This window comes from Canis lupus, chromosome 27, assembly GCF_011100685.1.
Source record: "Canis lupus familiaris isolate Mischka breed German Shepherd chromosome 27, alternate assembly UU_Cfam_GSD_1.0, whole genome shotgun sequence".
NCBI lineage: Eukaryota > Metazoa > Chordata > Mammalia > Carnivora > Canidae > Canis > Canis lupus.
In genome coordinates, this window is record NC_049248.1 from 10,221,761 (window position 1) to 10,249,499 (window position 27,739).

The window sequence follows — 27,739 nt, forward strand, 5'->3', positions numbered from 1 at the left end:
CAACTCTTTTTAAAAATTCTATGAAATTACTTCAAATTTATCTTTTACATTTTTTACTAGAATTTTAAACCTAAAACAGCCTTATTTCTATGTGTTGCATAGAAATACTTTGTCAAGTATTTTATGGTTGCTTAATTGATATTAATCATCCCTGTAGGATACCATTTAAATAATTACCAATGAAAGAGGTTGAAAATCTACCTTCTAGTTGAAATTTAGCCAAAAAAAAAAAAAAAAAAGTTTACAGAATCAATGTGTGCCCAACAGGGTTTTTAAATATAATAGATTTATGCAAGCATAAGTTAGGCCCACCTCTGAGCCATTAACCTTGAGACACTGGCAATAATCCATTTTGGAGATCTACAAATAATATATCTCCAATCTTTCAGCTGCTTTTGTCAACACCACTCTTGCTATAATTTTAACAATAGTTAAGACACTAATTAGCATAGATTCCAAACAAAATAAATTGAAAAGCTTTGGAAAAGGACAAACATTATATGGTCTCATTCATTTGGGGGAATATAAAAATCAGTGAAAGGGAATAAAGGGAAAGGAGAGAAAATGAGCGAAAATATCAGTGAGGGTGAAGTGGGCAGGGGGTTGGGGTGACTGGGTGATGGGCATTGAGGGAGGCACTTGGTGGGATGAGCACTGGGTGTTATGCTATATGTTGGCAAATTGAACTCCAATAAAAAAAAAAGTTTAAAAAAAAGAAATTGAAGAGCTTTAAATAACTCAACAGCCAACCCTGAACACCGATAATGAACTATTTGTGACCTTAGATAGAAGGCCTCTCTCTAGAAATTAGGATTCTGGAAATTTCATTGTCTTTCCCTCTGTGCAAGAAACACTTGGTCAAATTCTTGCTTTTTGGTTCCCCTTTTATACTCTTGAGCACAATTCTTTTGTGAATACATTCTTTCTTAAGACAGATTTCATAGAACTGATTAAACAATATGGCTTACAAATAAGTTATACCTGAGTCCTGAAATAAGCTTATTGGTCACTTATGTTTTTCTTCAGTTTTCTTCATCCACATATTTCAAATCACTTCTCAAAGTGCACTGTTTGTTCTATGCATCCTATAGGAAACATTTTCATATTTAACTCTCAGAATGTATACATCAACTTGAAACTTATTATTATCTTGCCTGATGGCCCAGTATATATTCCAACTAAAGTGGGCCAGTAAGATTTACAGATATGGAACAATAAGCTAACAATAAAGACTATATGTGTTGTAAACTTAAAAAGATGAAGAGTTATAAAAATAGAGTAATCAGTTCCACTATTATAGAAAAGGAACAGTTTGGGGAAAATATTCTGAAATTAATTCTGTCTTAAACTAATTCTTACAGACCTAGTGCATTTGGAAATAATTATATAATTCTTATTGTGGTAAGTATTGCCTCATCTGAACCATTTGGTTGCAATGTTCAGCTTCGCTGGGGGTGAGACAAGGGTTTCTTTTGAGGAAATGTGCTGCTGATATTATTATAATAACTTTAACAAAGTAAAATGTTTATATTCAAAGCCCACAACTGCAGCCCTTGTCCTGACAACTGGATTCAGAATGGAGAAAGTTGTTACCATGTCTTTGAAAACTGGAAAATTTGGCACACCAGTAAGGAGGACTGTTTGAAGGAGGGCTCTAATCTTCTACAAATAGACAGCAAAGAAGAAATGGTAAACACCATCTCATAGTTTCATATCATTCTGAAAATACCCTGATACCGATTAAAAGAAAGGACTGATTCTAATTAGATAGGATTTCTTAATATTTTATAACAGTAGTATATTTATTGTATATAATAAGGGTTTAAAAGAGACAAAGTAGGAATGACCGAGGTTTGTTTTCCTTTTAATTGAACAAACAATAACAACAAGAAAACCAAGACGTGATCCAGAAATCCAGGGGAATATGTTAGTGATATGTCCTTTGTTTATCAGAAAGGAGAGGGAATAAAGGAAATATCCTTTTGTCACTTGTTAATCCATCCCTAGATATACATCCATTATAATTGTATATTTGTTACAAATTTGTTATTTTCAATGATGTAAGGAAGTAAACAGCCAATAGCAATTTTGTAATTAAAAGAGAAAGCAGTATAAAAAGGGAGATGGTGTAATGAAATGGCGAGGTCTATAAAAATAAGCATTTGCTAAATGAAATGTTTAGTTGACATTAAGCTTAGTTTACTAATATCCTAACAAACGGTGCTTTCCTGAAATCATTTTTACCCATAAATATGTATGAAGTAGAATACAGTTACACATTTCTGACCTTATTAAAATGTACACTTGTTATACTCAATAATTAGTTAAAGTTCATTTTTCCAAAAATAATGAGAGAACAATTTAAGGATATGTTAAAGATATGGAGTAAATAAACTAAGGCAACTTGGACTTATAGCAATGATAGGTTTACACTATTCTGTGCAAATTTGGTGACAAAAGTTAAATGTTTTTTTCTGACAAAATATGCCTGTAGTTAAGTTGCCTCTGGAATCTCCCAAACTATTTCTCATATTGAAGAATACTGGGAAAGAGTGATCTACATGGTCTATGATGTCAAGGATATTTTTATTTTTCCTGGTAATGAAGGTTCAGTATAACATCCTGTTTTGACATATATTATCTGCCCAACTCTGGATCTGTTAGGTTTATTTTAATACCAGACACCTATTTTCCCCATAGTCCTTAACACACCATCTATCATATGGCAATAAAAAAAATATATAAGATATATTCCTTCTTTAAAACCCTCCCTCTTGAGACACCTGGGTGGCTCGGTGGTTGAGCATTTGCCTTTGGCTCAGGGCATGATCCCTGGGGTCCTGGGATCGAGTCCTGCATTGGGCTCCCTGCAGGGAGCCTGCTTCTCCCTCTGCTTGTGTCTCTACCTCTCACTCTGTGTCTCTCATAAATAAATAAATAAATTTAAATAAATAAAATCTTTAAGAAATAAATAAATAAAACCCTTTCTCCTATTCTTTAGCTCTCAAGTCCCCATTAATGTCTGTCTAGGCAAAATGCCAAACTTTGTATTTCATGATAGTTTATTGTTTTCCCCTCAGCTCACTGTTGAGGTCTTGTTTCTTCTAGGACTTTATCACTGGCAGCCTGAAGAAGGTCAAAAGTGGCTTTGATTACTGGGTGGGACTGTCTCAAGACGGACTCAGCAAACCTTGGCTTTGGCAAGATGGTTCCTCTCCCTCCCCTGACCTGTAAGTGTCTGAGGGAAATGTGACAAGAAAAATTAGGAACATGAGGGGATTCCAAAGTTCATTTTATTTTACACCTCAAATATTCTCCAGAAGACATAGCCAGCATGATCATTCCACAGGCTTTTGATTGGAATCAAAACTGAGGTAATTTAAGAGTAGCTTCATGGTTTCCAAATCTTCCTCCTTTCGGTCCTGCTGCCATGATGCTCTAGCACATTCACAACAAAATTTGAGATGCTGAATGAACAATATAATTTTCACGTATATCATTTAATGGCTAGAGAATGCTAGGAGAAAAAAGTTATAGGAACTATTAAGAGATTTCCCTGTTAAACTTTTTACTTTGATTTATTTTTCCCTATTAATTTTTTTAGATAGAACTAGGAAGATTGGTGAACAGGATTAGGTGCTTTAGTATTCTGAGAATTAAGAGTCAGGAAAGAGATCCTACATTACAGCTTATTTTTGTGTATTTGTTTTTATAAGGTTTTTTGATATTATGTTAACATATTTTTTATTGAGAGAAAACAGTTCTATTACTGAAGAAAGAGAGTGCTACAGGAGGGTACCATATTAAAACAAAGCAAAACATAAAAGCTACCCACCTCTCACCAGTTACCCTAACGTCAAATCCACTGACTTGCTTCTCCAGGTCGCCAGTACAGACATTGCAATCAACTAACCAGCTCTGTGGATATCTAAAGGACAAGTTCCTTTCTTCTGCTAACTGCAGCATTTGGAAATATTTTATCTGTGAGAAGTATGCATTGAGATCCTCTAACTGAAAAAAAATTGTACTTGAAGAGATCTATTATGATAGTATGTTGAATAGGCCATTGGAAAACCTGCCACAAAATTCTAAGAGCAAGTGCAGAAGTAAACTTATGTGTGGGCTACTAAACTCACTACCTGGGACTCAAAACCTATCTCTACATTTACACTTGGTAGTTTTCTTCAATACTTTCCAGGCCTTTATTTGATATTGTTTAATTTGCCAAGAATAAAATCAATTTATAGCCTATAGAGGACAAAATCCTGAAAGGGGAGAACAAAATGAAGAAAAATAATTTCTTTGTACTTTTTAAATTTTATAGCCTATAGTGACTATAAACTCCACTCAAAAATCTATAAGCCACTGGGGAGATGATACATTTCTAGCCATTTTTTTAAACAAATAAACAAATAAATAAATGTGGCCTTTTATTTAAAGTCTCTACCTGCCAGATTTCTATGCATTTTCTCTTTTAAACCAGTAGGATGGTAGGACAGAGAGATGGATTTTCAAATTAAAAGGAAGACAGGCAGCTATACTGTTTTCCACATGGCTGCACTAGTGTGCCTTTCCAACAATAATACACACAGGGATTCCTTTTTCTCCACATCCTCACTAATGCTTGTTGTTTCTTGAGTTTTTTATTTTAGCCATTCTGACAGGTATGAGGGGATATCTCACTGTGGTTCGGTTACATTTCCCTGACGATAAGTGGTGTTGAGCATCCTTTCAGGTGTCTGTTGGCCATCTGGATGCCTTTTTTGAAGAAGTAACACTCAGGCACTTTCAAGTGCATCTCCTGTTCTCCAATTTCTTCACTGTAAAATAATTATAGGACTTATGTCAAATTATTATTTGAAGATTAAATTATGAATGTATGTTAGTGCCTTTCCTAGAGTTTGACACTTTATCAATACCATTATCTGGAGTAAATCACCAGTCATCTCTAGGCATCAACCTTATTTGTGTAATCCAGATAAAAATGACTCTTTTCCCTACTCATATTATAGGAATATTGAGAAGATAAAGTTTATATGTGAAATGTTAGCAGCTGTCAGGACAGAGTATCTGTTTTAAAGTTAATGAATCTCCTCAGACAAATCCATAGATGATCTATATCCTAGGTCAGCAGGCTCCTTGGACATAGATTAGCTTGCTCCCAAGAGATAGGAGATACGAAAGTGTCTTGCAATTTATAGGAAGGAAAAAATCACTAATTATTACTGTATTACTTTTCTACCACTTACCATCCTTAGAATAACTTACTACACAGTAAATTCTCATCAAATAGCAGCTAAATTCAATATAATTTTAAGTAATCTCATTTTTCACAAGGAGTAGTTAAGCTACATTAGATTCTCATCTTTCTTTACAATAAGGATACTGTTAAAATAAAGTAAAATAAAACCTAATTCACTGAGGCAGTGGAAATCATTTAAATGAACCTAGAAGTCTATTGTAAAGGGTGACCTCTAAAGGCTAAGGTCCTTTATGGAAGGGAAAGGCATGATTTTTTTTCTTTTTCTTTTTAAATTCTTTTTTTTTTTTTCGGGATCCCTGGGTGGCGCAGTGGTTTAGCGCCTGCCTTTGGCCCAGGGCGCGATCCTGGAGACCTGGGATCGAATCCCACGTCAGGCTCCTGGTGTATGGAGCCTGCTTCTCTCTCTGCCTATGTCTCTGCCTCTCTCTCTCTCTCTCTCTCTGTGTGTGTGTGTGTGTGACTATCATAAATTTTAAAAAAAAATTCTTTTTTTCTTTTCTTTTTTCTTTTTTAATTCATCCTTGACCTGGAGTTGAAATGGTGGACCTTTCAGTAAAAGGGATTCTTCTCTAATTTTCTGCTGAACCTAGGAAAAGAAAATAGCACAGAAAACACAGTATAAGTTGAGTCTTGTGTTTGGCTTTCACAGCTGACAGCTGGCAGCTGAATATAATAACTTGGAATGAAGGAGAAACAATAAAAATTTTTAGTAGTAGAAACTGTTTGTCTTCAAGATCCTTCAGAGCATTGTCATGGGAGTATGTTTAGAGAAAGGATAGGAAGCATTTAATAACTCTTTTAAGAAAAAGTACAATGAAGCAAAAGGCAAACATCCTTTGGCTGATGTCATCCCAGCAATATATGATGCAGTATTCTCAAGTCAGAATCTTATCAACAGCGCAGCTGGCATAAACTCCTACAAATTTCCTCAGTGGCAATGCTGCTTTTCATATAGCGAATATGGATGGAAGATTTTTTTCTTACAAGTTACTTGGGTCCAAACTATCAGGTTCTTTTTCCAGGCGCTGGTAAGAGTTTGGGCCTTGGCACTGGGCTAACATGTTTTAGATCTTGGTCTCACTAAGAATTAATTGGATATCTTTGATCCATCTCATTGAGATCAAAGTTAACTTTTAAAAAAGGGGGTGGGAAGGAAACAGAAAAATCTATTCTACAAATGTAAAGAAGCTGTGTTATATGCTATGGCCAAAGTGCATTAAGTGTGTAAAAAAGAAAACAAATTAGAATAGTATTATTGATAGAATAATAAAATTACTAGATCCTAAAAATTTATTCATCCAATGAACCTTGTAAAAATGTATGCTTTAAATCAGATTATGATTTTTTTGTATTCTTCAAAAAGGACAAGAATTCCTTTGCAAAGTATTTGACCCCCTCAATATTAAGGCCAAAACTGAGGCAATCTGCTAGACTCTTCCACTTATTTCATAATTGCTTCTGTCCCCAAAGAAAAAGCTCCCCTTATTCTTCACACTCTTCCTGCTATTAAAGAACTCATGACCTGTTTCCTGTTGATAAGTTTTAAGAGCTGGTTCAGTATCCTCAGGAAAAGAAATAGCTCACTGTGTACCGTAGGGAACTCCGATCTACCAGGAAAGCCTCATTTGACTTTTCCTGAAATTTCTTCAGAATTACCTAAACACACAAGAGCCTGGAAGAGAAAAATTCTTCTCAAGCCAAAAATTAATTCATGGGACACTACTCTCTGATTCTCCATGGAAAAATATTCTCAGCAAATCACGTCATGATTATTTCCTATTCTTAAATTTAAAAAAGTTTGTGGAGAAAATGTGCCATACTATTCTTCTGCACCTTGAGATATTTGCTCATATTGTAATTAGTGTTGTGAGTTTTGTTATACAGATGATGGGATTGAGGGTAAAGATGGAGAGAAATAAGGTCAAGAATAGCAAAAATGTCAAATAAATGCTATTTTTTTCCTCTTCACTATCTAAAGTGACACTTCCTCAGGTGGCAGATTTGTGGGAATACTTTAAATACTATACAACATCCACTCTCCTGGCACCTAGACTCTTTAAAGCAATGGCATTTAAAGAGAAACTTGTCATCCAAACCTGAACTAGACTGCAGTTATGTAGGTTGCCAGGAGTCAACAAATGTGCCTTGTCCCTATTTACAACCTAGTCCACAAAGTCATTTGACTTTGCTTATGTGAACCACATTTTCTTCCTGTAGTAACAAGACTTAAATTACACTTAATTTCTTAGCTGAAGTCCTAATCCACCTTTCTTGTTACATGCTTATTATATAAACTGCATTCATTAAATATCTGCTCTCATCATAGAAAATATTTGACAATATCCACAGCTTCCCAATGTAAGTGACTTTCTATAATTAACTGAAGAATACAGGTCTCCAAAAAGGGTTATTTATGTTTGTGTGTGCTCCTCTATATAAAAAAAAATTACTAAATCCTTTATTTTACGTATTTTTAATATTTTTACATTATATATTTCAATTTGGATTATAAAACTAATTTCATATTTGCTTCATTTCAGCTAACAATAGCACCATGAGAAAATTATAAACATTTCCACTATTTTATACTTAATGAAATAAGCTTCATGAAGTAAAGTGATTTGCCCAATAATAGATCAGATTATGGGACCTAAAACTCTCATTTTATGACCACAATTCTTTTTTGCATGACACAATAAATCAATACAAAATTTGTTCAACACTGAAGAAATTTCATAATTAATCAACAGAAAATTGAAAGGAAAATTCATAAGGAAGAAATCCACAAGCAGTGATTGCTACATAATGCAGTCTTATGAAAATGAATACAGAAATGTTCTCTTTATCATGTTTGCTAATTTAATGTCATTTCACCATGTGATGGATGTTTTCTGAAATAAAACTGAAGCACCCTAGTTTTCATTGCTGAAAAATAAAGGTTTATGGTAGATTATCATCACTAGCATTAAACCTCTAAAATTGATTTCTCTATAAATCAACAAAGTCACTGGTTGTGATGGTGTTATTTGCAGTGAGTGCCCCCTGTGATGACTGTGCATATGGGTATCCTGAGAAAGGAGGTACCTATAAAAAGGAGCCAGTGATGTGCGCAGGTATCACAGTCTCTCTTCCACTTTCCATGACCTGATTGGATAACTCATCCTATTAAAATTTTATTTACTCATCTTTCGGTATGTGCTGATGACAAACTTGCCTTTTGAAGAACATCTCTACACAGAAATTTTCCCAGAATCTATTCTCAAATCACACACATTTCACATTATTTACATTTATTATTATTATTATTATTAAATCTTTAGTACCTGGAAGGCATAAACATGAATCAGATGGAATAGGAGCTGAAACTTATTATAGACCTTCATGAAGAGACTGACTTTTGCTCTCGTCTTCAGTCTTTCTGAAGGAGCATCGAGGACAGTAATTTGGATATGGAACTGAGCTGAGAATATTTCTTTCCTGGAAGAAATTCCTAGAGAGAGGACACAATCATTGGAGTTTCTTTGAGAGAAAGAGAGAGAGAGATTGAGGTTGTGAGTTGGAGGAAGGTGGATAGAGGAGGGGATAGATAGAATCTTAAGCAGGCTCCACTCAGCAGAAAGCTCAATGCAGGGCTCAATTCCAGGACCCTAAGATCATGACCTGAGCTGAAATCAAGAGTCAGATGCTAAACTGACTGAGCCACAAAGGATGTCACACACATTTATTTCCTCTATTTCAGTAAGTTTCTCACTTCCTTCAATATGAAGGAAGACATGGAAATAGGGAGATGATATTAGATGCTAAGAAGGAAAAACACTGGAAAGTTATCTCTGAGTCAAGAAGGTGGATGACAACTTTATGAGATTCTGGGACTGGTTGGTACATAGATAGGACTTCTCTGTGACTGGTAAATATATGCATGAAGCTCAGAAATGCTGGTGATCCTGAACAAGAAACATGAAAATCCTTCCTCCACCAGTCAGAAAAATTGCCTTTCCTATTTTTCTCCCATCTTCCAATGGCTTAAATATCCTTTGCATTGACTTTGCTTGGCTCAACCTTTTTGCTCAATTTTTGTATAAACATGGATCATATGAGAGAAGATAGGAACTGAAACCAAACTAGTACAGGTACACATAAATAGACTAACTTCTGTTCTGATCTTCAATCTCCCTGAAGAGAGCTTGATATTGTAATTATGATGGGAGAGTCAATCACTTCCATGTAATGGTGCAGGGAAACTAATGGAGGCTCTCAGGCTTCACTGTGGCCGCCCTTCTTTCACATGCACACCGCCTCAACTCTTTGCAGTCCTTTGAGAAAGCTTTTCCATTGAGGATGGTCACACAGTCCCTGTTTCTCAGACTGGTAAAATCTATTATAATCTCAAACCTTAAGGAAAAAAAAAAAAAAGAAAGTTTAATCAGATCACTGGTAACTTCTAAAATGAAATGTTAAATATCCAGAAAGTACATTGGGAGTACTCCTAGATTGATAAAATTATAGAATAGATATGCAGAATGAATTTACTGGAGAGATGGGGTCACCACGCTCTTCCTTTTCAACCCCTTAATGTCCATACTTTTCCCTAGAAGCAAGCATCAGTTCATCTAAAACAACAAAAATTGTTTCTAAATAAAACTAAGATGCATGCTATAATATAAATTTATCATATGATTTGCCATCATTTGAAAGGTCATCTACTTTCTCTGTGATTCAGTTTAATTAAATATAAAATAAAAAGGATTACATTAAGAATGTCGCATCTGCTGGGATAATAAATCCCGTATGATATATAGGGAAGAAAGGTATCTGGCCAAACATGGCTTCAAATTGTAATATATTTAAGTATACATTTAGCTATTTGAAAAGATATCACACACAATCTTATCTAGTGCTCAGATAAGTAAACGCTCACATAAGTTGGATGCTTAACTGCCTACACCACCCCAGGGTCCCTCAGAAACTATATTCTGAAAAATGTGTGCCCTATCATACTGCTCAGAAAGCCAAGAAATCTGAGGTTTGTTTTTGTTTTTTGTTTTTAGATTTTATCTATTGATTCATGGGAGACACACAGAGAGAGGCAGAGACATAGGCAGCGGGAGAATCCGGCTCCCTGTGGGAAGCCTGATATAAACTCAATCCCAGGACCCCGGGATCACTCCCTGAGCCAAAAGCAGATGCTCAACCACTGAGCCACCCAGGTGTCTTGAAATCTGAGGTCTTATATTACCTCTGGGTATTGATAAGTTGTGAAGTTATGTGGTCTTAGGTCAGTTACCATCCCGATCTAGGTTTCAGTTTATTCATCCATAAAACATCTCTTCCCTCATCTTTCTCCTCCTCCTCTTCCTCTTCCTTCTTCTTCTCTCTCTCTCTTTATCTCTGTCTCTGTCATCCTCCCTCAGCAGAGCCCAGACACTTAATTACTAATGCTCTAAAGGACTTCAGACCCTGAAATAAAAACTCTGAAAGCACCCAGACAGAGAACTGCCCCTACTATTTTACTAACATTTTGTATGTCTCCTTCACTGGTTCACAAGCCATTCAAAAGCAAGCACTGTGTTTTATTTTTATACACCTTTGTACATCCTCTTATAAACACAGTATCCAATACAAAGCAGATGTTTGATTAATGCTTATTGAAGCAAATTGCTGAACTCAGTCCCTCAAGTGAAAGCTCTCTGTTAAATGCCTTTCTCATCAAATGTTCTGAAGGCTTACAGTTCAGAGGAGTAAGGGGCTCCATCCATCCACAGCCAGGCCTTGCCACTGCCGTTGCGGGATAGCCCTGTCCAATAAGAGTAGAAAAACTCAGAGTAGCTCTGAGGCATGGCAAAGTCCTGTGAAAGGCACACAAGAAGATCTTTAGCTTTAGAGATGTTATACTATATATACACAGAGATGTGTAGGGCCAGCCAGCACTTTTACTTTGAGAACAACACATGAGTCCTGCCCCATATAGGTCATAGTACACTTGAGAGAAAAAGTGTGTGTGCGGAGGTCAGTTTGTCCAAGTTAAAGAATTTATCTTGTAAGTATGGAAGATATACTGATATTCTAAAACCAAAATCACATCAATCAAAATATATAAATAACCCATTATTTTCAAGTCACAGAGTAAACACTAAGATTTATATTAAAAACATGGGGGCAGATTTACTCATGGGGTGAATGGAAGAATATGGAAAGAAGAGGGTAAAAATGGGGAAAGTATTCTTTATAAACATATGCAAAAGGGACTGGCCAGAAAGGGGGAAAGAATAATGAATTATACTTTAATGTAAAAAGAGGTAAGAGAAAATTTGGAAAGATGATTTATGTCTCAGAAAAGGAAAGGGAGAAAGGGAAATTTTTCATATATATATATGTGTGTGTGCATTTATATTTTTGTATAGTATTCATATATACATTTATACTCATATATATCTATCCTGAATTTTTTAAAAGATTTTATTTATTTATTCGATGTGAGGGGAGCAACAGAGGGAGAGGGACAAGCAGACTCCATGCTCAGGGGAGTGCCTGACTTGGGTCTTGATCTCATGACCCTGAGATCATGACCTGAGCTGAAATCAAGAGTCGAATGCTTAACAGACTGAGCCATCCAAGCACCCCTCTATATTGAATATTTTTTAAGTTACCTTCTTCCTTCTATCCAGCCTTACCCTTTAACATAGAAATTATTTAAATTTATTATAATTATCAATTTTAATGTCCTTCCTTTCCATTATACTATGAGTTCCTTAAGGATACATACTTTGTTTTATATCCTCAACCCTTTAGATAATTAATGACATATGACATATGGTTCAATAAAAGATTATTGGAAATAGATATGAAACTATCACTTAGCAACAGTCATCTAGTAGGTATATCAAAAAAAAGTATAGTTGAAAATATTTCCAATTGTATGGTAGACACTTCAAATTAAAAGTTTTTAAAAATAAATCATATGAAAATTACTTAAATATATACAAATCTTTGAAGTGCATGAGACAAAACCACTGTATAACTTTCACAATATTTCCTACCATTATATGTAATACAATTCAGTTATATATCTGAGTCCTCTTTTACGCTAAAAGTGGAGGAAACAAAGAGAATAAGAAAAACTAGGTGGGCTTATGGTAGGGACACATTGTCTTAAATAAATTACCTCCTTTTCTGCCTAAATTGAGCCATTAAGAAAGTATAAAGAATGTTATTTTAGTAGATGAGAAATATTGCAGAGTTGCATTCATCACAGATTTCAGAAAAGTGGGTAGGAATTAAGAGTAACTAGAAGGATGTTAAGAATTTACATAGTGAGTTGGGCACTTACTTCGATTAAATAATCCCTTATTGATAAACTACTTTGTGCCAAGACTTCTGCTAAAACAATGATAAATAAATAACAGTTACACTGCTTAAGAGATTAAATTCAAAGGAATAATAAATATTTTTTAAAAGGGTGAGAACAATGACATGATTTTAGAAGTTTATCTTAATTACGTATACTTAATACATGCCAATTTATAATTTTACTTTCACATTTGCCTCGACTAGTCTATGTTAGGTTTAAACTTCTGAAGGACAATATGTTTATTTGCAGGTTATAGTAATGATTTAATTAAATTTTTTTCAATTAAAAACTTGTCCTTTTATAATGGAAGAATAGGAAATGTTATTTTCATCTTTCTGACATTACCTCAGTATTGGGCCCTTCTTTCCCAAACTAAAAGAGGTAAGAAATTAGGGAATTTTTTTTTTTTTTTTCATTTCTGACTGATGGGGATTTTGGAGAGTTTCCTCTCATGTTTCTAAGGTATGGAGAGGAGAACGCCTTTTGTAGTGAGGAGAACTCCTTTTACGTACGTACCTCAGGGAATCACTCAAAACAATAAGAATAAGGCTTAGGTCTTGATTGCAGTAAGTACAAAAGTCTAGGGACATTGACTCCTTTGACTCTTTTGTACAGGTCTTTTAAGAATCTCTTTTTGAGAAAAATTCAAACACTGATCAGCATCTTACCAACACTTCTTGTGTGTTTATCTTCAGCATGGTCGCGTTCTCAGCAATGCAGAAATATTCACAGCCTTGCCAACTCTTGCTTTCTCTATAGAACCGGTAGCATTTGTCCCCATGCCACTTCCATTCTTCTGGACAAGGGCTGCATCTGTTTTCTTGGAAAGAAACCAATTTTAGTGTTATTTTTTATCCAGGTGTGCGATCTTTCCTCTCCTGAAATTATATGGTACTTGATGACTCAAAAAAGAATCAATTTCCTTTCTCTTAGATATTTAATTGCCCACAAATGATAACTACAAATGTTTACTAAACACTCTATATGCCAGAAACTAATTGGTACTGAGTATATGGTGAAAGTTAAAGCAGACACTACAGCTTTCATGGAATTTGGAATCTAGCAATGAATGATTGGAACTTCCTTGTTTCTTGCCCTATATAATTCAGCACACAGAGCATATTCAATTTCATAAAGAACTTTCATATGTTCAAAAACTCATTATGTCTTTTCTTTAAAAAACAATTGAAGCTTCCACAATTTTCTTCATCAAAATCTTCTTATATAATTGCAAAGGATTTTTAAAATGCAGTATATGTATACCAATAAGATATGGACTCTTTTCTCATTCTAAAGACAAGTAAATAAAATTTGAGAAAAAAAGACATAAATGCTAAGTAAAGTATGATTTAGAATGGTAAATTTCCATGTGTCAGAAATTAAGATGGGCACCAAAGTCAGAGAAGTAAGTGCACAGGTGAAGGGTGAGGTAGACTACATGAATAGAGGCTGTAAGTATAGGAACTAGTCCCTGAGAGCCATGGTCTTTACACTGATGAGGATACACAGCATTGGGCCTTTGAGATTTGTGACTTGTTATCAAGTCCCTTATGGTCAGATGGGAACTCAATCATTTCATAAAAATGTCTATATTTTAAAAACAATCCAGTGTATAATCACTGTATAATGTATGGGTATATCAAATCATCGTGTTGTACACTTTAAATATATACAACTCCATGCGTCAATTATTCCTCAATAAATTAAAAAAAAAGAAAAGAAAGAAAATTGTAACAAGTGAGATCACTAGTCATGTGGAAAAGAATCACTTAGAGAAGTGGAAGTGTGCCTGCGGGTGTTATTTTACTGGGTAACCACACAATCTGGCTGTCTGGTTAGTGTGGGAAGTGGAAGAGGAAGACTTTATCCTAATTTAAAGTCCTGGAAAGAAAAATAAAAAGTGGCAACTTAGAATGAATGTTGCTTCCTCTCCATGCAAGATGACCAGAACAGAAGAGAAAGGCTAACTTGAATAGAGTTAGACATTATGAAACCCAAAACCGACGGGAGGAAAAGGCACAGGAATGAGATGATGTTTTCAGCCTTGTCCAGCTGTGGTTACCAAAGCATGGTTCATCTCCCCCTGGAGCATTTTTAACCTGATCCCTGTATGATTCTTAAAATGTGAGAACTATAGTTATGAGCTCATTAACTTCTTAAGGGGAAAAGATTTATGAACACATTATGAAATGTATACTACTGTTAGGTCTTTATGTGCCAAGATAAATTGAGAAATAACCCTGTATTTTATTCACTTGCGGTGTTATTTTGGTTATTTGCAGTTAGTTGTTTTTATTATTTAAAATGTCTGAATTTGAAGAATCCTTTTATGTATTACAACACAGACATATCCGAACTAAACAATTCCAATAACTGGGGATGACCTAAGTGTCCAAATTCTTCATGAAGTTTGCCAGACAACTAACTAAATGACATGTGATGCCCAGGCACACAGATGGGAAAGTCAGCTCTACAATGACAGCTAGCCAGAGGGCAGAAAGAGGTGATCACACACGACTCACCTCCACTTTTGTTATAGAGTTCACGACACAGTTTTTCAGCCACACGCTGCAGGATTTCTGCAAGCTTCCTGTTCTTGGTTTGGAGGGATTGCAGCTGTCGGGAGAGATTCCCCAATCTTTCTTCCTTGTGAGAAATGCTGTCTTGCTGAGTATTGGAAAGCTGGTAGATCTGAAAAACTAACCCAGGTTACCAAGTCAGACTGGACAGCTGATTTCTTCATTTGTCTTTCTACTTTTCACATATAGAGAAGACAAAACCTCATATTGTTTAAGATCTCATACTCTGAGATTTCATATTGTCTGTGTTCAAGTTTCAACTGTAGCACATAGTAAATTGCATTGTCTCAGGCAAATTAATGTTTTACATCTGTCTTTTTATCGGAATATGTAGAATCATAGTAATGCTTTCTAACTTCAGGACTAAATTCCTTAACCATATTTACTGCTCAATAAATATTTTGTGTGCGCTCTTAAACTGCTGCTTAACCTAAAACCACAAATCCATTGATCTATTAACATATTATTGACAATGTACTATATATTGTTATTCATTCATTAAAATAGTCATATTATCATTTCCATGGTTTTATAGCTTCCAATTTGGCTCAGTGAGAACAAGCAATTTCCTTAATATCACTTGACTGGAAAATTTCAACATTTAGGTTTAAATTCCAGATTTCTAAATCTAAGTTGAGAAATCCTTTATGAAAGTTGCTTTATAGTTGCTTTATGTACCATAAAAATGGTGGTTATAAAACAATTTATATCAAAATGAAGTAAAAATTGGGGGGCCATGGTAGAAACACTAAGAAATATATTTTTTAATTAAAAAATTATAATAACAAAGGAAAATTTCTAACATTTCCTAGAGAAAACAAATGTTTGACCTGCTCTTCAATGTAACCTTTTACCTTAAGCCACCTTTTTCACCTGCTCAGGCAATATTACTGTAGTGTCAATGCCATGAGGCAAATCCACCCACTTCCTTTTTTTAGTTTTTGAACTTGTCTTTACTGGTGTGAAATTTAAAGACTTTTTCACATGCATTTTTCCTTGTTTGGTTTTCACAAGATTTTGCAAAATGATTCTATTATTTCCTGGACTTTTTGGAAAAATACTGTAGAAATTAAGGACCTAATCTGTTCTTATATTGAGGGAGTAGATATAAATGAAATCTCTTCCCTTTGTATGAGCTGCTGGGTCATGCATACTAAGAGCAAAAACCATTTCCTGTACTCTTTTGTAGAATGAAAGAGGGCTAAATTCATAAAAATTGCTGATTTTAGGGTCTCAGTCCTTTGAGCATCTGACTCTTGATTTCAGCTTAGGTCAGGAATCTCAGAGTTTTCAGATGGACAACCTAGTGCGATTAACATGGAACTTGCTTAAGATTCTCTCCCACACCCCATGCCACTCCCTCACCATAGACCTTCCCTCTGCCCTCCTCAAAAAAATTGCTGATTTTAAATACCAACATGTAAACAAACAGACAAAACCTGCCTTATCTCAAACACAATGTAAAAGTCTAGCTGGCAAGTGATTGCTGTATTTTAATGTTTCTTTCACTACTCATTTCAATGAGTGCTTTAGAATAAGGTACATTGAATTATTCACAGGCTCCAGAATTAAAGTTTAAAAAATCCGTAACAAATATTCTTCATCCTAGATACAACTTAGAACCAGAATTCTCCCCCAAGTCAGAGTGCAGACTTACACACAAGCCCCAGGGCTAACAGGCCAATCAGCAGCACCAAACACAAAGACAGCAAGGTCAGGGCCACTGGACGCCACACTGAAGAGGGAGACCGGTGCCCTGCAGGGAACAAAGGAAACGGCAAGATTTCACTTTTTTTCTTTCTCTTGGATCTATGCCACCAGTAAGCCAGAAGACCTGGTTCTGGGAAAGAACAACAGCAACCAGGGGCTAGATAACACTCCCTCTGGCCTCAGAAGCACTATCAAAAGGTCCAATGGCCATCCTCACTTCCACAGCCGTATTCCCTCACAAGCCCTGCCCATTGCCGGAGCCCCACAAGCCTCAGTTCTACTTCACATGGAATCAAGTTATGCATTGCGCTTATCTTTATAAAGTTGCTTGCATAACCATCTTTTTGTCAAAATTTAAGTTATAAAAGACGTGGAAATCCCTGAACGGGGAACAATTTTTCACATCATCAAAGAGATGAAATGAGTTCGTTGTTAGTTTTGCAAAACACCTCCCCAATGAGTTCCGTATGTGCTGTCAGTAAGAAAATTGCATGTCAGTAAAGAGAAATGATCATTTTACTGTTTCCTTTTTTTGGGATTTCTTTGTTGAAAGTTCCTCTTTTGTGAGGATTTTATTCACTCATTTGATTTATATCTCAGCAAAAATGGATTATAGAGAGACATGATCATCAATTTCTCAAGGGTGGAATTAAGCTATCTCAATTTTGAAGTTAAATAATAAATGCCACACCCCCACGAGTTTGCCTTGTGCTAATTGCGGAGGCTCTACTGAGTCAACAATGAACCCATCACCTAGTGCGTTTAGCTGTCAATCTAAATGACAATGAGGAAAGGGAGAACCTTCCACCCTCATCCTCTCAGGTACTTGTTGCATCTAGCATTGTGATTAAAATGAAACAAAGGAGAGCAACACCCTAAAAAAAATTTTGATGTCTCCAAGACCTGCGTTTTACTTCCTTGGGAATTGAAGTCATGTTCTAAAACAAAAAGATTAAAGACATATAAATTCATCTCCTCTTTAGCAAAGTCCTCTACATAATGTATTCTAGGTATAGAGATTTGTGTTACATATTATTTCCCAATGGGGAATGATAAGTGGGAAAGGTAGTATGGAAACGGAGAATGTGATTACTATCCTTTGGAATTTACAATCCAGCAGGAAAATAAGGAAAAATCATGGAGACATTGAGATTGATAAATTTTAAAATTTGAATCTTAATTTCTCTTAATAATCATCACCGTTAAAAACTTTCAATGGATTGCATTAAAGATAGAATAAAATTCAAACCACTTTTCATGGAGACTCAGATTTCTCTCTTTAACAAAATTAAAATTTGATTATTTCTCAATTTAAAAACTTCAAATAGCTTTTTTTGCACTTAAAATTCTATGAGTCTTTTTCTTCTGGACCCTACCTAGTTCTTTCATCCTTTTTTTGAACTATTCTCCCCTCACTCAAATGCTCTACACACAGTGGCCTCTGTTTATCCTTGAAACAAACAAGCTTGTCCCAGTCCTAGTACCTTTCCATTAGCTCTGCCTCTGCCCTGCATTAATTAATCCTCAGAGCAGTTGTTGGTAGGTTACACTCTGCTACTCAGTTTTCCATTTAAATGTCCATCCTTGGGAGTGCTCCATGAGTTCATTTCTAATATATAAGCCACTACATATGTTTTGTAAAAATAAGATTATTAATATTTTCATGGCTTTCATTTGTTTCTTTCATCTCTATCCTCCCCCTCCTTGAAGGTACATTCCATGAAAACAGTGATCTTGTCTGTCTTGTTCACCAGTATATTTCCAGTACTGAAAGTAGTGCCTGGCACATGAGGGCCAAATACATATTTGAATGCAGATATGAATGAAGAATGAAATTGTGAAAAGTTAATATTACTTAAATTATATAATTTTTACAGAGGCACAGAGGATTATCTAAACTGTTGATTTTTATAAAAATCTTTTGATCTTTCAGCAGTATTTCCGACAGCAGAAGGGGGACTCAACTAAATTCATCTTCTAACCATACTGGTCTCTATTCACTGACTTGTGTAAGATTCTGAACCATGAACAGATATTGGAGAGATTTGCTTTCTCCCTTCAATTAGCTGACCTATATGGTTTGGTCTAAATTTTTCCTGGAAACTGTTGGTTTCTCAAGGATACTTAAGAGTATCTCAAATCAGAAGCACAGAAAAGAACAAGAATATAGCTTAAGCTGAACATCCCTTCTAAATCCCCAGTCTCCTGAGAGTTCTGTATAGCCCAAGAAACTTAAGTAGGTGGATGGCTCTAGATTCCAGAAGTACAAGTGCATATGTGGACCAACCACCAAGATGGCTTTATTTTTCTCCATATATCTTATTACTATCAAATATATTATATATCTTATTCATTTCTTTTGGTTTATAGCTGTCTTAATTATTATAGTCTGCTTAGTCACTAGAAGAATATCAATTCTAGCACCTAGAACATCAGATGAAAAAAACTCAATTAATGTTGAATGAATGTGTTGCCTATATATAAATATCTGTTATATGCCTATCTACTCCTGCGCAAACCTATTTATATTATTACACATCTGAAAGGCATAAACTATTTTTTAAGATTTTATTTATTTATTTATTTATTTATTTATTTATTTATTTATTTGAAAGAGAGAACAAATCCTCTCTTTAGGGCAGAGGGGAGAGAAAAATCTCTAGCAGACTCTGTGCTGAGCAGAGCTGGAAACAGGGCATGATTTCATGACTCTGAGATCATGACCTGAGCAGAAACCAAGAGTTGGGCACTTACCCAACTGAGCCACCCAGGTGCCCCAGGCATAAACTATTTTTAAAATATTGTTCGTTTTTATAATTGATATTTCCCTTCCCAAAGTTATAAATAATAAGAGGAAAAAGAAAAAGAACAGCTGTAGAAATCAACCAAATTATCCCTTAAGAAACCTGCTTTTCCTTGTGTAATACTGGGGCAAGAGAAGTGCTGATCTTCTGCCCAGAGAATCAAAAAGAATAATCGTAAAACCTTACTGTGAAGTGAGGGTACAGATTTAAGGAATTAGAATATTATTTAATAATAATTCTATCCATGTAAAGAATAAATACATTATCCTTCCTAAGGTTATCTCTAGGACAGGAGATGAAAAAAGTATACGATATCTTCTGCTAAGAAACAAAGTTTTAAAAATTCCATTCTAGTGAATCATCTTTCCCTGGTCATTTGGAAATTTTTCTATTTTGACTCTCTTCTCTCTCTCCCTTCCTCCCTTCTTCCTTTTTTTCCCTCCCTGCCTCCCTCTCTCAATATTCACAATCTCTTTCTATCTCAAAACCCAGAAAAACACAACCCTAAGGAATTTCTATAGCAGATATGGTCATTTCCTAGGAAATCCAGCTTCTATGTTGGAAAGACTATGAAGTTGAAAGTTTCATTTAAAAAAAAAAAAAGAAGAAGAAAGAAAAAAACAGAGAACAAATTGAGGATTGCTCTAGGAGAGGTAGGAGGGGGAATGGGTTAAGTAGGTGTTAGGGATTAAGGAGGGCACTTGAAATAATGAGCATTGTGTGGTGTTGTATGGCAGTGATGAATCACTAAATTCTATATCTGAAGCTACAAAACCCCCCAAAAATGTTTCACGTCTTTTTTTTTTTTTTTGATGATGATACTATTTTTTAACTATAGATTTAATATCCCTAAGCTTTATTCCAAGTGCCTTGATCATAATGAGGTCTCTCTCTAGGGACCATCCCCACCCTAAAATAAGAAAAAATAAGCTGCCTGGGAGGTGCTTCAGTTTGGCTTGGCTTTATTGTGGTTTTAGTGTTTAGAAGAGAACCCCTATGCTGTCTCCTGAGGCATGTTTAGAAAAAGGTGTGGACAGGGCAAGGAATGATATAAACATCCTTAGGAATAATAAGATATATATAGAAAAAAAATTCCTGTATCCTTTTACTATAACTATTCTATAAAAGGCTACAGTGCTAAGGTTAAGTTTTGAACTCAAATTCCTTTGTAAGAATAAGAAACTTTGTAGATGAAGAGTTGTCATACACGAGCAGTTAGTCTTCATCAGGCATCAGAGAGAGGAAATTTTATAGACTTCCATTCCCAGGGCCTATGAGAAATGAAGCATGTATTACCAGACGTGGTCTGTTAGTATGACTTTGAAATAGAAAGCATAATAAAAGCTGGAAAAGCAAGAAAATTTAAATAATTTGCAGAAAGCCACATCAAAAACTAGGGGCAGAACCAGGATTAAACTGTCATGCTTAACACCACACTTTGTATTTTTCCTCTTGACCAGAACTCACAGACAAATCAGGACTAGACTGGTGATGAAGTTCATAATATTTCGGAAATTACTTTTAATATTTTTTAATCATGAGATATTGCAGATTGCATATCTGACTTTGGGATATATTTTAAATTTTTAAATGTTGTCTTTTTAGCAACTTCTCTTTATTTCCGTGATCCTCACTTATGGCACATAATAAATCTCGTGGGAGAATATTCAAGGTTCCATGAGTTGAGGGTATTTTCTGGTGTTCGTGAAAATATAGGTATGTAGTCAAATATATATGTAGAGAGAGAGAAAAAGAGTAAAATTTAGGTGAGTCAATTTTATATTCCAATTAAGGAGTTTCATTTATGAAATATTCAAAAATAACATGACTATTAATAACAATTGCTAACACTCCTTGAGTTACTAAGATAAATGATTTATATGCATTATCTCATATCTTACAACACCCCATGAATAGATACTACTATGATCACCATTTTACAGGTAGTTAACCAAGTCTTAGGGGGCTGAGCTTAACCCAAGGACACACAGACCCTGATAACAACTCCTGAGTGTTATGGATGCTGTAGTATTTCATTGGGTTCATCCAAAAAATATTTAAGAGAGCCCTATTTTTCACTTTTGTTTGGATTTTTGAAAACTACTGTACCTAGGAGTTGCTTAGTCTCCTTTGGTTTGCACACCTGGTAAATGATGGAGCCAGAAGTACTAATTCTGTCCTTCCAGATCTGAATATTTTAAATAATTTTCCCATCCTCCCAACAAATCCCACATTAATATTTGCCCTTACATGCCAGTTCCTTATGAAATTGTAGAAAGACTCTGGTGTTTTAACTGCTTACTACTTTTCACTTCTTTATTGTGAAATATCTCAGGAATAGCCACCTACAATTATACATTCTCCACTCTATCCCCAAGGTGAACTTTCTAGGGTGTAAATTTAATTTCTTCCTTAAGGAAAAAATGTTTCTTAGCATGCTATAAAAGAGCCTGCATAGTAGGATTAAGTCCCACTTTTTAGCCTCATCTGCCCACATGCCCCCTCGTATACCCCTTCCTTTGATGGCTAACCATTCTTTCCGCCAATAATCTACCTTGCCATTGTGTTTGAATCATCTGCTAATGATTCACCAAATGATCTTATCCTGTTCTAAATTCGCACCTCATTTTTTCCCTCTGAACTCTTGTCTTTCTTAATTTTACCAATAAATACATTGCACCAAGCTAGCTCCTACCTATCTACCTTTATCTCTGTACATATAGGCCTGATAACTAGTGCCCATCTTGCTCTGCCTGAAAAACTTGGACTCAGGCTTACCGACAAGAGCGAATGTCATTTCATTCAAAGATACCCACATGAGTAAAACACAGTCGGTAACTTATTCATCTCTACTTGCTTCTTGGTCTCCTACATATATTCAATAACATTAAATGCATTTTCTTAGAACTAATTCAAATTATTCCTTCCATTTCTCCAAACACCTAAAAGTAGGATCTTCCCATAAATACAGAAGGCAAATGGATGATTGCAAGAGAGGGAGCAGGTGGGAGGATGGACAAAATGAATGAAGGGTAGTAGGAGGTATAGGTTTCAAGCCATGGAATGAATAAGTCAGGGATAGAAGGTACAGCATAGGAAATATAATGGATGGTATTGTAATAGCGCTGTATGGTGATAGATGGTAGCTACACCTGTGGTGTCAAATCACTATGTTGCACGTCTGAAACTAATTTAACATCTCGTGTCAACTATACTTCAATAAAAGAGAAGGATCTCCTATGCCTGCAGTACCACTTGATATTAAGTAGGCATACATTAAAGATTTGTTGAATCAATTAGATGTGATTTATGCCATGACACTTCAAAGAAGAGTTAATGCTTTAGTTGGGGAAATGAAGCTAGAAAAATTTGAGAATATTATAATTAATATAGGTAGAGAAAAATAGAACTTGAATTTATCATTAAAAGGTTTTAATTTTTTTTGTAAACCCAAATAGATTTTCATATTCTTTTGATAGGTCTATATTTAGTCTTCAGTAGAAATTTTAGCCTATCAGTGATTTTATTCTCTGTCTCCCTAGTACATTATTACTGTGACATGCTCTTGCTGCACTTCTTTTCAATTGAGTTAGAATCTCACATCTTAAAAAATAATTTGGGCAGCCCCGGTGGCTCAGCAGTTTAGTGCTGCCTTCGGCCCAGGGTGTGATCCTGGAGACCTGGGGTCAAGTCCCACATTGGGCTCCCTGCATGGAGACTGTGTCTCTGCCTCTCTCTCTCTCTCTCTCTCTCTCTCTCTGTGACTTTCATGAATAAATAAATAAAATCTTTAAAAATAATAATAATAATAATTTTAGGTACACCTGGGTGGCTCAGTTGGTTAAGCATCTGCCTTCGGCTCAGGTCATGATCCCAAGGTCCTAGGATTGAGTCTCATATTAGGCTCTCTGCTCCGCAGGAAGCCTGCTTCTCCCTCTCCCTCTCTTATGCTCTAGCTCTCTCTGTGTCAAATAAAGAAAGAAATAATCTAAAATGCGCTCACAAAAACTCATTCTACCTCAGATTTAACACTTTATATTTTCTTTTTATAGCTGGTTCCTCAAAGAGAGATTTTTTTAAAAAAGAAAATGACAAATTATTTATTTTCCTATTTGACTATGTTCCTTTCAAACCCTTGCTATTAAGAATTACCAATAATCCATTTTCTCCTTATTGCTAAAACAAAAAATTGTTTTTAGCCTTTCTTTTACTTGAAATTTCTGCAGTATTTACTGTTTATTATTTTTAAAATTCACCATTTATTATCATTGACTTTTCTGTTTCTCATGAAGTTATTATTTCTTGGCTTCCTTAATGTCTCTCTCTCCTGGTCGGCTTCTATCACTACCAATCATTCTTTGTAGCTTTTCTTGGAATCTCTCACTCATCCTTCCCTTCATTTGGTAGATTCTCTCCTAGGTACTCTATTCCTTTGGGGTTTTTTGTCTTTTTGTTTTACACTGTCATCTTCAGTGATCTTGCTCATTCTCAGAAAGTGTAATTCTTACCAAAATATCAACTCCACCTCCTTGGCATCTGATTCCTCCTCTTCATTCCTATACTACTTCAGTTCAGATTCCTCTAATCTCATGCTTAGACTAATGTAAAATACCTAGCTATTAGCTCATCCAGTTTCCTACTCCTTCAACTCATCCTCCTCATTACAGCCTAGATGGTCTTCTAAAAACACAAAAGTCATTATGTTACTCCCTGCTTAAATCCCTACATGAGTTAATTTTACTGAATTAGAATCAAAATACCTGAGTATAACATAATAGGCCCTTCATAACTTCCCATACTTCCTTCTTGCCAGCTTCCTCTCTCTCCAATTCTACACCCCCACCAAAACACATTGCTTATAGTTCTCCAAAAATACAGAATTAGGTATGAGGACATTGTCATTCACTTTTCCTTTTATCTTCTAAATTGTTTAGCATTTTTAAAGATGAACATAACTTTTATATTTAAAAAATGAAAATCTAGAAGACAAATGAGTGTACATAATTTGTTTTTACTAATTCTAAAGAAAAAAAAATTTCCATTCATGAGGTTATTATAAGTTATTCAACAATATTATGTTGAATTTAAATCCTATGCATTGCCAAAATATTCCTGCAGTGATTTTTGCTCAGTTATTTTAAACAGCAAAATTATATCAAATCATTTTCCTAAAAAATAATTAAACTTCTGTGGCATTCCTCTACATATTTGCATTATTACAAGATAAAAACAAGGTATCATACGTGTAAGGGAAGATAACTATTTTCAGAGGCTGGCCTTCAAGACACTTCTTTGTAACCTCTACTCCTACTGTTTCTTCAGTTTTGACTTCTTATGGAAAGATTGCCAGATCTTTCAGCAAGTGTTTTATCCTGCCCCACCTACTTCTCCACCCTTGAGCTCAGTAGAACTTATTTGTACACCCTGTTCCTTATTATGCTAATCACCAATCCTTGTGAGAGTTCCTGGCTCTAGTCAAAGGTGAAATATGAAGTTATACACAAGCCACTTAAAACCACAGCCCTGAGAGCTGATTCTTCACAGGATTTGCTGGAGGAAAACATATCTTATTACACGTATCTGGTGCCTACAGAAACTGATATCCCAAAATTGTCATTTTGCTTCACATCAAGGAAGCTGGAAATCTCCAGTATCTTCTTACAACTGAGTACATAGTTTAGGAAAAAGCAAAAAATAAAATAAAATCATATCAGTGAGTCTCAGGTGGTGATCATTCAATGAATAGAATGGGAATGGAAAGGTTTAACAGGGGAAAATGAAGAAAACCTAAAAGCTATGTGATAAAGAAGTGGAAGAGAACAATGAAAAGATATGTGCCCAGATTTATACAGGTGAAGAACACCTGAATGTGGTCAAAAGAGAAAGGACATACAGTCACTGAACAGGCATCTCTATGATGCCAACTGACACAGAACACTTAAGAATTCACGAGGAATGAAATATTGAAAGGTAATGCACATTTCTGGTGTGTCTGCAATATGCCAAGGACTTATCAACCTTTTACTCTAACCACCTTATAAGAGAGATATTTGAATTGAATTATAAAAATATTTAATTTGTGGACGGCCTGAGTGACTCAGTTGATTAAGCATCTGCTTTTGGCTCAGGTCATGATCTCAGAGTCGTGGGATGGAGCCTCATGTTGAACTCTCTGCTTGGCGAGATGTCTGCTTCTCCCTCTGCCTCTCCCCCAGCTTGTGCTCTCTTTCTCTTTCTCATAAATAAATAGATAAGTAAATAAAATATTTTAAAAATATATTCAATTTGTTACTTAGCTTGCAACTTATACTTTTATTTCTAGGAATTCACCTCTGACATAGTACTAAAAATATATTTTTCAGTCCCTAGACGAGAGAATTCATATACATGGAGAAGGATCTTATTTCCTGGGCAACTCAGTCAATGTAAGGCAGAAATGTCACTTGAGTTTTAATGTTATTATTATTTTTTTTAGATTTATTTATTTATGATAGACATAGGGGGAGAGAGAGAGAGAGAGAGGCAGAGACACAGGCAGAGGGAAAAGCAGGCTCCATGCCGGGAGCCCGACGCGGGACTCGATCCCGGGACTCCAGGATCGGGCCCTGGGCCAAAGGCAGCCGAGCCACCCAGGGATCCCCTGTCACTTGAGTTTTAATGGAAAAACCTCACAGTGGAACACAGACAGGACTAGGTTCTAATACCAGGTGTGCCGCTTACAAACTGATATCGGACTAGTTACTCAAGTATTTTGGGGCCTCGGTTTCTTTACTTATAAAATATAACTGATAGTAAACATGTATATACCGAGAATTATGTACCTGGAATTATTCTAAAGCACATATATATCAAACACTTTTCTTATAAATGGTTGGAGTATAAGGTTAATAAGTTATGTTTTACATATATATGCTGAGTTTCCCAGGAAATAAGATCTTTCTCTATATATGGGAATTCTCTCTTCTATGGACTGAAAAATAATAAAAGGGAGTGGGGTGGGATATAATTGCAGCTGAGACCACTATTTAGATCATCAAATCACAGAATTTTAGAGCTAAAGGGACACTTAAAAAGTGTTTACTTTAATCCTTCCCTCATTTCACAGATGATAAAGCCTAATATGACTCTCCTAAGGCCTTGCAACTTTAAGATGCAGAATTCTGACAACAAAATACCAGAGCTGATGTGTCTGCTTAGAAACCTTCCTCCAAAGCTATAAATTCAAAGCTAGTGAAAAGAAAACCACTGTGCCAGCAATTGAATCTTAGAAAAAACAAACATCTGTGTATATACTGAGTTTAAATTTTCAGATGTTCATACACAGGCACATGAGTTGTGCGAAGTCCACAGCTACACATAAATGTAAGTCATGAAAACACTTTCTCTTTCCCTCACTTCGCACATTCTTCAGAAAGATAGTTTATCTCACAGATTGCTCAAGAGTCCGACCAATTTGGACTCCCAGAGACAGAGTACCTGTGTGCCTGAGCTCTGGCTGCTGGGTTGTAGAAGAGGCTCGAGATTGCACACTCATGATGGTGTCCCCATCAGCATCCAGCATATCCCTCGTGCTGCTGTACTTGGCCTGCATCTGGATTCCTGCTGAGGTGAGGCTAAGCAGCAGTTTGATTGTCCCCAAGCTGCGTGGCTACTGTGAGACAGTACAGGAACTATGGCGTTGAAAGTCATTCCTAATGTTCTTCGCTCCCAGCGAGTAGCAGGGGGAGCCTCTGATTCCAGTTCCTGCCTGGAGAGGCCCAGCCCCTCTCCTGGGAACTTGTACTCTGAAGGCCAAATTGGTCAGGCAGAGGGGAAATAGCATGTGTTTTCTATTTGGGCGGTCTCTGTCTGAACAATTATTGAAGGGTTGCCCTTCTCAAATCTCCTTTGTTCATTTATTTGTAATTCCTGTGTAAGTACAGTGTAAAAAAGGCAAGCTCATATAATCACACAGAGATTCCTTGAGGCTCTGCAGAGCAATAATCAGACAAAATATATATATATCACCTAGTCTCTTATCTACCAGATATTCCTT

At 35.6% G+C, this 27,739-nt stretch overlaps 2 protein-coding genes across 8 annotated transcripts in view; one reads left to right on the top strand and one right to left on the bottom strand.

The window, feature by feature from the left end:
* The window catches only part of CLEC1B (C-type lectin domain family 1 member B), a 39,720-nt gene extending 35,276 nt beyond the window's left edge, over window positions 1–4,444 (top strand). For both annotated transcript variants that reach the window (XM_038576766.1, XM_038576765.1), the window contains exons 10-12: window positions 1,538–1,689; window positions 3,109–3,230; window positions 3,883–4,444. In XM_038576766.1, coding sequence (XP_038432694.1) covers window positions 1,538–1,689; window positions 3,109–3,230; window positions 3,883–4,015 — 407 coding nt within the window. In that variant the 3' untranslated portion in view covers window positions 4,016–4,444. The remainder of the gene's footprint in view (window positions 1–1,537; window positions 1,690–3,108; window positions 3,231–3,882) is intronic.
* Window positions 3,272–27,491, bottom strand: CLEC1A (C-type lectin domain family 1 member A). 6 transcript variants are annotated; one of them, XR_005379839.1, is made up of 8 exons: window positions 27,181–27,491; window positions 16,848–16,946; window positions 15,134–15,310; window positions 13,280–13,431; window positions 10,991–11,109; window positions 9,414–9,655; window positions 8,587–8,753; window positions 3,272–4,820 (listed from the first exon to the last, which is right to left on the bottom strand). XR_005379839.1 is itself a non-coding variant. In XM_038576771.1 (6 exons), exons 1-6 carry the CDS (start codon window positions 27,293–27,295, stop codon window positions 9,505–9,507), a joined length of 813 nt encoding a protein of 270 aa, XP_038432699.1. In that variant the 5' UTR covers window positions 27,296–27,491; the 3' UTR covers window positions 7,721–9,504. The 6 variants fall into 6 exon arrangements, 2 of the variants coding, with proteins under 2 accessions (XP_038432699.1, XP_038432700.1); XR_005379837.1 differs by having other exon boundaries at window positions 8,587–9,655; XR_005379836.1 differs by lacking the exon at window positions 3,272–4,820 and adding an exon at window positions 5,763–5,849 and having other exon boundaries at window positions 8,587–9,655.
* Between the last annotated feature and the right edge of the window lie 248 nt (window positions 27,492–27,739).